This window comes from Camelus ferus, chromosome X, assembly GCF_009834535.1.
Source record: "Camelus ferus isolate YT-003-E chromosome X, BCGSAC_Cfer_1.0, whole genome shotgun sequence".
NCBI lineage: Eukaryota > Metazoa > Chordata > Mammalia > Artiodactyla > Camelidae > Camelus > Camelus ferus.
In genome coordinates this window covers 50,239,110-50,250,671 of record NC_045732.1, presented here as the reverse complement: position 1 = coordinate 50,250,671, position 11,562 = coordinate 50,239,110, and the positions used below count along the sequence as shown (strand labels likewise).

General features: G+C 48.5%; 1 protein-coding gene across 1 annotated transcript; it reads right to left on the bottom strand.

Moving 5' to 3' along the window:
* Positions 1-253: 253 nt before the first annotated feature.
* Positions 254-9,293, bottom strand: FGF16 (fibroblast growth factor 16). Its single transcript, XM_032475391.1, has 3 exons — positions 8,556-9,293; positions 2,546-2,649; positions 254-1,207 (listed from the first exon to the last, which is right to left on the bottom strand). The coding sequence occupies exons 1-3, from the start codon at positions 8,827-8,829 to the stop codon at positions 962-964; spliced, it is 624 nt and encodes a 207-aa protein (XP_032331282.1). The 5' UTR covers positions 8,830-9,293; the 3' UTR covers positions 254-961.
* Between the last annotated feature and the right edge of the window lie 2,269 nt (positions 9,294-11,562).

The following is an 11,562-nucleotide window of genomic DNA, read 5'->3' as shown; positions in this document are numbered from 1 at the left end:
GCCCATCCTGAAGCTTTGATTCACCACTAAGTTTAAAATCATAGACCCAGAAAGGACTTCAGATAGGGCTCTAGATAATGCTAATATTGTAGATAATGGGTCTTCCAGCCTACACAGTGTGATGCCAACATTAGGAAATTATAATGAGTAGAGAAAGAAGCTAACCCACCTTCTAATCCTACTAAATGTACAAATCAATAGAATTAGACAGTTACAATATAAAGACAATTTTATTGCCAATAAAAGCCTTTAATAACTCATTTATCCTGTTTCAGTAGGACCTTATTCTTTCTGATGAAAATCCAGTCATAGCATCTCTCATTAAAAATAAAATTATTTTGAAATAAATAAATATATAAAATAAATAGCATATACATTTCATAAATAGTTTGTCCTTATGCACAGTATCCATGCTTACATTTTAATATCATTTTCTTACAACCTACCCCATCTCCCACTTCCAATGGCCGGAAAACTGCATGTCAAGACAGATGAGAAATCTGCAAAGCCGATATGGGGACGGCTTGCAGCAGGGCTGGAGCCCCGAGGATTTCTTAACAAGACTTTTCCAAAGCTCTGTAGGTAGCATCTATGGCAGATTCCTTGGTCTTTCATTTTACCCACTGTCAAGGTATTTGGGTAGATTGTGGGGCAAGACAGCCCTGGCCCTTGGAGAGGCCCCCATTCTTCCTTGTGCCACCTCAGGGGAAAGAACATGAGTAAAGGAAAAAGTATATACAGGATTCCCTCTAGCCCACCCCTCCCCCCACATCCCTCCCCAAAATAACCCAACCTTGATATACACTTTGAACAAGGGAACAGCTGGGTTGAGTTGAACAGTAAGTGCTTCTCTGTTATCTAAATTGATAGGAAAGAGGATTGAAAAGCTACGAGTATAGTGCTTCCAGAGACAACCATGGCCCCAGAGTATACAGATCACAGAGGTCACACTAGGGGTCTGTTACCTATAGCGGAAGAGGTCTCTGGACATGGAGGGCAACTTAGAAGGATCTACTGGCCTGGGTAAAAAGTGAGTGAATTTCTGGTGTCGTTTAGTCCTGTATCCCTCCCGGGGTGAGCCGTCTTTATTCAGGGCCACATAATACTGTCTCTCCGAGTCCGAGTGTTTGTACAAGGTGGAGGCATAGGTGTTGTACCAGTTTTCTTCAAACTGTTCCCGGAAAACACATTCACGTGTGAGTTTCTTCTGTGAGGGTGAGAAAATAAAGCAGATCCCATTATATGACTATTTCTCCCATCCCAGCTTGCTGGTGGAGAAACTTAAATAGCAACAGCACATTAATATTACAAAATTTCAGTCCTATCTCCTGTTATTCCTGAGGCATTGTCTTTCCCAATAGTACACAATGGTCCTGTCTGTATTGCTTTCACCCTCTTTCATGAGCCATACAAAAATGTTTTAGGTGAGATCTTTTCTGAAGGCAGGAGACTGGAGAAGATGGCCTTCCCTGGCTCCCTGAGTCTGAGAATTTCTGCTGTGGCCTCTCAATGCCCCGCTGGCACCCTGAGTTTTCTCCCTACTCAGGGCTAATGATGTTCAAATCCATTGAGATTACAGTCAACCATGTCAACTGACAGGCAAAGGCCTCGGATCTATATAAAGCTCCATGGGAGGTGAGCTGTGATCTCTCCTAATGAAGGGTCTCAGGCCTGTCAGTTGGAAAGCCCAGAAAAGATCTTGAAAAGTTCCTCCAATCTGGCTACTTCAAGCTGGCAGGTCCTGGGTCTCTTGCCTCTGTCCCTTCTCACACTTGATCCAGCCACCATACTACTTGCTGGGGTTGCCGATACCGAGTGCTGGGGACAGGCCTATCTCTTAGGTGTCAGGGAAGAATGTGCTCTGATTTCAAGGGGTGCAGGCAGCCAGAAAGTATGCGATGTGACTCAAAAGCCATAGTCAGGAGCTGGGATCCCCTGAAAGGGTTAAGGTCAGCAAAGTCACTCACCATTCTCCAGCTCTGGGCTGGCTTCCAGAATATAGAACATGCACTGCAGCCAAACCAGTCATAGCTGGGGACTTGGGGCTGTCACCGGACCCTGGAACCCTCACTCTTCATTTGTTTGTTTCATTTGGCCTTTGGGATTCAGCTGAAGCAATCTGGCCATCAGAGACTGTGATGTTAATCTCAGAATCCTCAATCTGAAGGCCAGCTCTCCCACTGCCTTTTTTCATGCCAGCTAGTCGGCTACTCCTTTGGGTACCCATTACAAATCAGATGTGCTCCTTGGGAGGGTTAGTGGTCCAAACCCTTACCATCTACTGACAAGCCAGCATAGCTTACTATCACCAGCAGACTAGCTAGCCCTCTAATGGAAAAGGCAAAAGCAAATGTACCACAGAAAAGCTTCTGTTTTGATGGGGGTTGAGTGAGTAGCAAGTTCCTGGGCAGCCAAGTAGTGACTAGAAGACACTAATCCTTTACAGTTGACAAGAGTGCTTTCAAGTGCTAGATAAATATTTTGCCTTACGTTGTCCAAACCCTGGTGGTAATAGCCTCTGATGAGAAGAAAACCTGAAACTTACCGACCCATATAGTTCTCCTCGCTCATTCATTCCTAAGTATAGGCCAGAGTCCACTCCTCGGATGCTGATCAGCCCCACAGCCAGGCTGATAAACTCCAGAATTCCTAGAGCAAAACAGTGAATGCCATTTCCATTACTGATATCAAGCTAAGGGGAAGCTGTTCAGGTGACACAAGCTACTAGTCATTTATCCCCAACTGGAGGCCCGCCCTGTGTGCCTTTGGTGAATTACCTGATGAAACCATCTTTTGCAGCAAGAATGAAACCTCAAAGAAGGGACTGAGTCTGGGCCTCAGCTTGTCCATATGTAAAATGGGGGAAACAGCTTCTGTCTCTACTCAACATTCTTAGGCATACGATGAGGAAGAGACCATGAGAAGGCTTTGGCTACAAAAGCTCCATAGTTACAAGGTACTACTGCTATTAAGTACCACCGTTTCAAGAATATGGGAGGGCAGCTTTCAAAATGAAAGAATGTGGCCAGGGTTCTGTATATTCCCAAAGTCACTTCCCTCCTCCCTAGAACGCACAGCATTACCTTCTTGTTCTCTGGGATGAACTTGTTTTGCACCCTTTTAGCTCCCATGTCCTTAAAGCCACATGAGGCTGTCAACTGCCTGTAGCTGACTCTAACAAAGGCCACACAAGCCACTCATGGAGTTTGTTCCTCTGGCAGGAGGCAAAACTTGGCCTGGTGAGAGCTTTCTCCTCAAAAGTACTCTCAGCCAGTGCAGCCCCAGGCTGACACTCCTGTCATTCTCCCCTTCCCTCTTGAGTATTTAAAATTGATCTATGGCAAAGAGTTGGCAGGTAGCATTGGACTTGATACTAATCTGAGATGTTGCAACTTTAAGGTGAAAGGGAAGACATTTGGAAATGTCCTTCTGGCTGACAAGGTTAGAGATGAGGATTTGAAAATGTTTTCACCTGCCCAGCAGCAGTACGGGGTGGGGAGGGGCATGACGGGGTGGGGGATCAACCACTAAGAGAGAAAAAGTAACCAGAACTGAAATCCTGGTTATACTGAAGACTTCACAATTTTGTTCTAAGATCACACATCTATTATATAGATACGGATGTAATGGCCAACAAGATTCCTCTTTGATATTCCCTAACCATGTTTTTCAACAGACAGACCAAAATTTGATATGACTGATTCATGGAGGCATCCAAAGGTATGAAGTGAGCTCATAACTGGCTGTCTTTCTTATCAAAAATGTAATTCCTAAGGATAATAATATTCTACGTAATCTACATAGGGAGTAGGACTGGTTCCTTAAAAATTACTTTAAAAAATTAAGTAGTTAATTTTGAAATCAGGTTTGAAATTCCAGTGGGAAGTCTACTGAAGAGCCCCAGTGGCTCGGGCTGATGGGTGAGTGAGTGTTCAGGTGCAGAAGATTTTAGGGCATACTTGGACCTATTCGAAGAATGTAACATTCTTCTGCTGCCATCATACACAACACTCGGAGTGTGGCCTTTGGCCTCTAGCATCGAAATCCTCCAAGTTTTATTCTCAGTCTGGTTGTTACTCACTCTTACAGTTCTTATAGTACAAAGAAAGGAGTTCTGGGAAAGGAGACTGACACAAGATGGTAGGAGAGGAAGGGAAAATACCTTGTATAGGGGTTAAGCCCATACTGACTTAATGGACCAGAACCTTTAGTTACACTGTACAAGGTTTTGATTTTGGTTCTGCACTGTTTAACATTTTAATAAATGACTTGTAAGAGGACATGAAGGGACTGTTTACCTTAGTTCTAGAAGACATACAGCTGAGAGGGTGACACAATCAAAATCCAAAGAGATTTCAAGAGAGTGGAAATATGGGCTGACTCCAACAAAATAAGCTTTAATTAGAATAAGTATAAAATCCTGCATTTTGGTCCCCAAACCAATTACCCAAGATATTTTGTGTTTGGGGTTTTTTTGGGAACCAGGTAAGCCTCAAGTGCAGACAGCTGAGTTAATCATACGTCTTGTTTCATGGCCTATTATCATAATTGGTCTGTGTAAGGGCTATTTATCTATTTCTTTTTATTTCCATTCTCTGCTCCCATCCTCCTCCCCACTTCAGGCAAACGTGTATCTTTTCTTGAAAACAGGTACTATTCTTTGGTGTTTCCATGCATTTTTATTCAATCCAAGTCTGCCCATCTTTGGAATGGGGAGACGTGGCTTAGGAAAACATACACAACAATGGCTTAAGGGATTTGATTGAACAAGGTAAGCTCAGTATAGCTGGTTCATGAGATTATTAAAAAGCCCATGTAAATCTAGTCATGTAAAAATTTAAAATTATTCAAAAGCTAATGCAAAAAAAGAGAAAAAAGAAAAGCTAATGTGATCTAAGGCTGTGTTGATAAGAGATCTAGCGACTGGCCTTAGGGAGGGGATGCCACGTTCTGCTTTGCCTCTGTTAGACCACAGTGACAGTACAGCTTTTCATTCTATTGTGTTTAAGGAGGGCTATGGAAAAACAGGAGGCTGTTCAAAGGAGAGTGGCCAGTATGGCCAGGAAATGAGAAACCAGGTCATGATTCAGTTCTGGGTGCTAAACTTTGAGGGATACCAACCCACTGGAGCCTTCTGTTCTTTGCTTTGCTTAGGCAGATTCCTTCGGAGCTTTGAGTCTTAGTTCCCTCATTCTCTAGGTATCTTATGTCTCTGACCACTCTGAGCTCATTAAGTAGCAGAGGCAGCTTGTGATCTCACCAGCCAAAACCTGGTGTGAGAACAAATCATGAAACCCAAGAGGTGTGGCCATTTGAGTCACCACAGTTTTTCTCCAACTCTCTGTTAACCCTGATGCCAAAGGACAGATCATACAGGAAGTCACTTGGGTTGTGTCCAGTAACAGGGGGTCTCCAACAGCTGGAATCATCCCTGCCCAGCTGTCTTGGGGCATCATTTCCCTTTGCCAACTTTCCTATTAGCTGGATTCAAACTGTGGGAATCCAGTGGCACAAGATGATGGAACAGATATTCCTAAACCTTCTCCTGAATTCCAGCCAGCATGAAGGGAGAGAGAAAACAAGCCATTTTCCCATTTTCCCAACTACAGCTGGAGAGCGGTGTTAATAGCAAAATGTTGAAGCAAAGAATTAAGTAGACAATGTTTGTCCTCAGTACTTTCACCCCCTGTAAAGCCCAGGACCTCTCTCTGCTCTGCCTCACCTTGACCTGTCCACCTCAGGCTCTGGCCTTTGCTCGACAATTTCCAGATTCCTTTCTGCTTACACCTTTTCCCCTAGGGCTTTGGTCAAAATAGACCTGTTCTGGGCTCCTGCTGCTTCAGAACCTAGCTAGATGACTGGCTACTATGTCATTTAATCTGGTTGCAGAACTCCCCTGAGCTCCCTCAGCCATCCTTTCAGACCCTTAGGGCCAAGACAGTGCTGCTTTGGCTCCTTGCCAAATAAAAACCAGATCGTTCAAAAAACCAAAGCAGCTGCATGAGCCTGCTCTATCCCACCTGGCGGGAGGCCTCTCCTCCAGTCTGGCTCCCAAGTTCTGCTCTGCCATCCCTCAGGTGCCCCTCAGGAATGTCAGTATCCCTGTATCGCATGTAAACACCACCAGCCAGGTGGAGATTGGAAATACTCCTGGCTACCAATTGCAGAATGGGGGGGTGGGAAGGGGGAGCACAGGCTGTGCCAACAGGTTATTATTTGGAGTCGGGGCTGCTCTTGGGCTCAGCCTGACTCGTTCTGAACACGTGGATTCCAGGGTAATCCTTGGGGGCCCTGCTCTCCAATTACAACAAATAGCTATTTACTTTACATGGCCTTTGGAGACTACCTCCTCCCCCCAAGCAGAAATCTATAATATTTTATATCTTAAGTCTGGCCTACTTTACCCTGCTGGAATGTTGACTGCTAAAGCACTTATGGAATGTTAAAGTTTCGATTTATTGAATACCCTGGCTGATTAACTCAAATGTGGAGGGAGGAGAGAGTTAGCAAACTCCAACGCCACCTCTTTCTTTGCCAAAAGCTAAACTGAGAAAGAGTAAATGTGTGCTTGAAAGTTCGCAGGGGACGTTACAAAGAGACGGCTTTGACCAGTTATCATTTCCTTTACAGGAAATACACGGAACTGCCAGGAAGCCAGGAAGGAGGAAGGGGAAAAGGTGGTGCATAGGTGGTCTCAGGCAGTGTGTGTGTGTGTGTTTTTTAAGGCAAAACCCAAAATGAAGCAGTCAGTTAAGCAGTAGTGAAAACATCCTTTCCTCCTGCCAGTTTTATTTCCTTTGGTTTCTCCTTAAACTTAACACTCTTAGCAGACCTGAGAGAGGAAAAGAAATGAAGATGTGTCCTTAGGGAGGTAATTAAAGACCACTTATCCCAAGAGCCTATTACTGATTTATGTTGACCTTGTAGGTTATTAGGCTCAGCTTAGGCACAGAGTCAAACACTTGTAGCTGCTGTGAGCCAAGTTTATCGTTTCTCTGCCTCTGCTGCCTCCACCCCATTTCTCCATCATTTCATGATTTTTCTTGTCTATGTCAGGAATGAACTACCCCAATATCTTTAGGCCATTTCTGGGAGCTTTGGGGGACTCTAAGGCCAGGATGGGAGTCCCACTCCTTCTGAAGAGGAACAAAAGGGGCCTGCAGTCACAAGTGGTGGAAGGGAAAGGAGCCATGTTAACCCTCCCTCTCCCCTCACCCCACCTTATCACCCTTTTGAGGGCCTGCTGCAAGTTTATACAGACACCTGCACCCTTCCATTCCCCCCACCCTCTACACAACCTACTGTACTCCAGCTCTCCAAGTGCATTTTTCCAAGATGACATAGACCTCATTAGGGTTCCTGCTTGCTCCCAGCAAGGAAGACCAGCCCTGGCCCTAAGTTGTTTGCTAGATTTAGCTTTGCTCAGGAACAGCCCTCTGCCCCTACTACCCTGAATTTTTATGGTGCACTGGGATGCAGCTCTAGTGAGGTAAGGGGAATAGGATGATGGGGGAGGTTTGGGGGGAATAGGGCAGGATGGGAAAAAGAAGGGAAGGGTATCATGCCTGAGACTAGGCAAAGCCTCTTACTGGCTTAGGGATAGGTGTCTTTGGCCCATAGGGTCTTGGGAGGAAGTAGAGGGCACTGAGGGATGGAGGGATCCAAGGAAGGGTAGCTGTCACAGCCCCTGAATAATAGTTTCATAGAGAACGAGAAATTGAAAATAAAAATGGCTAAATTATTGAGGAATGAACATATTTGCTTAGAAACCCAATCATCTCAAGGTTTATATTAATTGTGGCTTTGTATGTGAGACAGGCAGCTGTGCTCTTTGAATAATCAGCAGAGTGAACATCCAGAGAAAATACTGGATGGAGGTTGGAAGTTTTCTGTCCTGGGCTCAGGAGACACCTGTTTGGGGGGTTGGGAGTGGGCCCAGGACCGCTTCCTCACAGAGCCAAGGAGTCCAGAGGTAGCTCCGGGCCCCCATGCCTGGCAGAGCAACCCAGAGGCAGACAGGTGCCACGGCTGCCACGGACCCACCGGTGAAAAGCGACTCGGGCGCCGGCCGCCCGCACACCGTGTCCACGGCCCACGAAGGTTCCAGCTCCAGGTAGTCTGCCGCGACAACCCCACTGCCGTCGAGGCTCAGCCTCGCTCTGCAGCCACTGCCCTCCACCTCCTGGGCGGTTGCTTCTATCCCTCTCCCAGCTTCACTTTCTTTCATCAGAAGCGCAGTGCCTCCAGGGCCCAGAACAATCCCCCCGCTCCCGTGGAAGGGCGGGTGGAGTGGGGAAAGGAGAGGCCGCACCTCAAGGCGCACCCGCCTCCTCCCGAGAGCGTCTGAGGGTGCCAGGCGCCCCGACGCCGCCGCGCGGCTCGAGTCCGCACCGCGGTGTCCTGCCCACCCGGCGTCCCCAACGGCCTCCAACCTCGACGGGCCCAGACGGCACCGAGCTGCGGGGCGGTCCGCGGGGCCCCAACCAGAGCCTCGAGCCGTCGGCTCCCCTGCGCGCCGTCCGCTCGCCTCCCGTCCCTCCCCGCCGCGTCCTCACCGAAGCGGCTGTGGTCGTGGCGGGTACCGTGCACCGTGCCATTGGGGAAGATCTCCAAGTGGAAGCCAGTGCGGCAGTAGAGCTGGCGGCGTCGCAGGATCCCCTTCAGGTGGGCGAAGTCTGTGGGCGAGCCGCGCTGCAGCTTCCCCTCGATCTGGCCCAGGCGCTCGTTCAGGAATCCCGGGGAATCGGCTAAAGGCACGTTCCCCAGAGACGAGGAGAAGCCGTGCAGATCCCAGTCCAAGGAGGCGAAGACCCCCCCCACCTCCGCCATGGCAGGGCGCGCGGGGCCGAGCCGGGGCCGCGGGGCGCGAACTGCCTCTCCCCGCCGCGGGCGCGGGCGACACGGCGGCGCTCGCTCACTTGCTCGCTCGCTCTCTCCGCGCTCTGCCGAGCTGCAGTCGACGTCTATTCGCGTCCAAGGAACTTCTCAGCGGCGGGGAGCGTGGGGCAGCGCGCTCCTGACCTTGCTCTCAGTCAAAGTGCCGCTTCCCCTCCGCATCCATCTCCCTAGGCCTCTCATAGCTGGCTTCGTCGAGCTATCAGATGCAAACGGCACTTTATATACATACCCACTCCCCTTACATTGACATATTGGATATTTAAATACAAGCCACACCTCAATGGCATCCCCTCGGAGATTGGTGTGTGGGTTCTTTTTTTTTCCTTCTCGTATCCATTTGGCTCTTTTTGGGAGAGGGGGGTGGAGGGGGAGAGAGCAAGCGAGCTTCACTCCCTCTTTTATTATGAAAAAATGGCAGGAAAAAGCTACACATTGCAGTGAGGCATAACTGCTTTTGGCAGGTTTTTCTGAAACTGCTGATGAAATAACGGAGCCCAGTGCGTGGAGGCTTTTGGCGTCCACTGCCACTCAGGCGTGTTGCGTGGAGGTCTGTCTGTTGCGCGGGGGCAGTACCCACCTCCCACGCGGCCTCCGGCTGCTTGCCTTTGGAAAGTGGCCTGAGACCCGGGGTGTGTGTGGGGGGGTGGTTCACGCGTTCGTGAACCCCTCTTGTTCCCCGGCTGGTCGGAGGCTGCTGACGGGGCGCCTGGCCTGGGACAGGGGCTCCCTGGTTTCTTTGTTCTGTTGCATGCTCCCCCCTCGTCCCACTCCCCACCTGTAGGTCGGCAGGGGGCTGAGGAACTGAAAAATCCGGAAACGCACGCAGTTGCAAAATGTGGGATTGGGGGTGTTGTTGGTTCCTGCAGGCACCCAGGCGGGGGCCTTAAGGGGTCTGGGAGGAGCGGGAAGCCCCACGGAGGAAAGAAGGCTTTTTTTTTTTTTTTTTTAAAGGGACGTTACAGCTTAGTAAAAGGAGGGGGGAGTAAGAAATAGAAAGCGATCTTTTTGAAAAATGATCTCCACGGGCTTTCTGGGCGCGCTTTTACAAGGCTCTCGAGATCAAGCTTGATGAGAGGCACTGGCAGTCTGGTGGGGGCTTTCCCCCACCTCTTTTCTTGTTGGAAACAGGTGTTTCCTCGCTCTGTCCTGTGCCCTCCTCGGAGATATTCTATCAGGAAGAGCGGCAGTTGGGGAGGGAGCTGTAAGCAGCCAGGGCAACGGGCAACATTGGGAAGACCTGGGGAGCAGGTGCCCGGCCCGCCCCGCGCCCCCGCGCCCTTGCTCGGCACCTGAACCGAGGGCCCCTTCTCGGGGCCTCGCGCTCAGCGTCCTGCTCGCCTATTAAACTGCGTTTTCGTTTGCAGTTTGCACCCGTGTCGGGCTCCGGCTGCCTTCCCCGGCTAGCCTGGGAGAAGCGGAACGGAGAGAGCACCTCCCCCCACCCCCAACTCCTTTGCAGCGCCTCCTGCTGGAGAACCCGTGTCTCGCGGCGAGTTCGAACTCCCGGGTCTCCAGGGAGAGGAGAAAACCTATTCAGCTCAATTCAGTGCAATTTGAGGTCCTGCTCCTGGGCTCCCACGTGCACCCAATGCTCACTCTCTGGAATCGTTGCAATTCTCCGTCGTGGCATGGTTCTGGTGTGCCTCCCTAGCTCAGACAGAACCTCCAGAGCCAAGCACAAGGTCTGGCACGTGGTAGGTGCTCAGAAATCGTGTTCAGATGTGCACCCAGTAGTAGGGAACACAGATGCAAATAATCTTCCGACTGCAGGGGACACAGAAATGCAAAAGATGGCGTCCGTATTGGAGTATTTACGGATGAAATGGCAGGCTATCTGAGATTTGCTTTATAATAACCCAGAGTGAGAAAGCAGAAAGAATGGAAGTATAGATGCGCTAGTATTGTTCATGTTGCTAATTATTGAAGCTGAGTGGTGAGTACATGGGTGTTCATTATATATTCCCTCTGCTGTCTATATCAACATACAAATGTGAAATTTCCATAATAAAAGCTTTTAAAAATGAGACTGACATAAAACAACAAAGAAATCATTCCTTCCTTCATTCTTCCCTTCAAAGAGTTTGTGGATTTAGTGAGAAGGTGGGGGAAGTGGGGCAGAAGTTAAGTATATAAATGACTAGAATACAAGAATACAAGGCACTTTAAGATGCACAGTGCTGTGTGGGTTCAAAAAGCAGAGAAAAGATTGAACTGGGGGTTTCAGGTGGGATTCTGGACTAGGTTGGCCTTTGTAATCGACAGTCCTTGAAGGGAAGGTGGGGAAGATTTTGCAGATTCAGGTGGGCCACTTCCAGGAAGGGGAAAATAGTCACAAAGCAAGTGAAACAATTTTAATTGGTAAAGACTAATTCTTCGGCATTTTAGTGACTGGCAAATGAAATAATGTAGATGAAACTGCTTAGAATTATGTGATGTAAAGGAGTTATATGTCTGTTTCTATGATTATATAAAGCACACACGGATAATGGTGAAACTATTGGTGACCATTATGATAATGTGACTATTTCTTCAACAGTCACTTCAGGGAATTTCTACATTCTTTGTCCCCCAGCATTCCTAAAGTCACCAACCACAGTTACAGATCTGGAGTTCTATCTGTTGGAAGGTCAGACATACAAGCATTCCATTGCCCTTCCTGGATTC

Coding starts and splice junctions, on each gene's coding strand:
- FGF16 (XM_032475391.1), bottom strand. CDS start 8,829: ATGGCGGAGGTGGGGGGGGTCTTCGCCTCCTTGGACTGGGATCTGCAC. Junction 2,650..8,555: donor CCACGACCACAGCCGCTTCG/GTGAGGACGCGG, acceptor GTTTTGCTCTAG/GAATTCTGGAGTTTATCAGC. Junction 1,208..2,545: donor GAGGAGAACTATATGGGTCG/GTAAGTTTCAGG, acceptor TCACCCTCACAG/AAGAAACTCACACGTGAATG.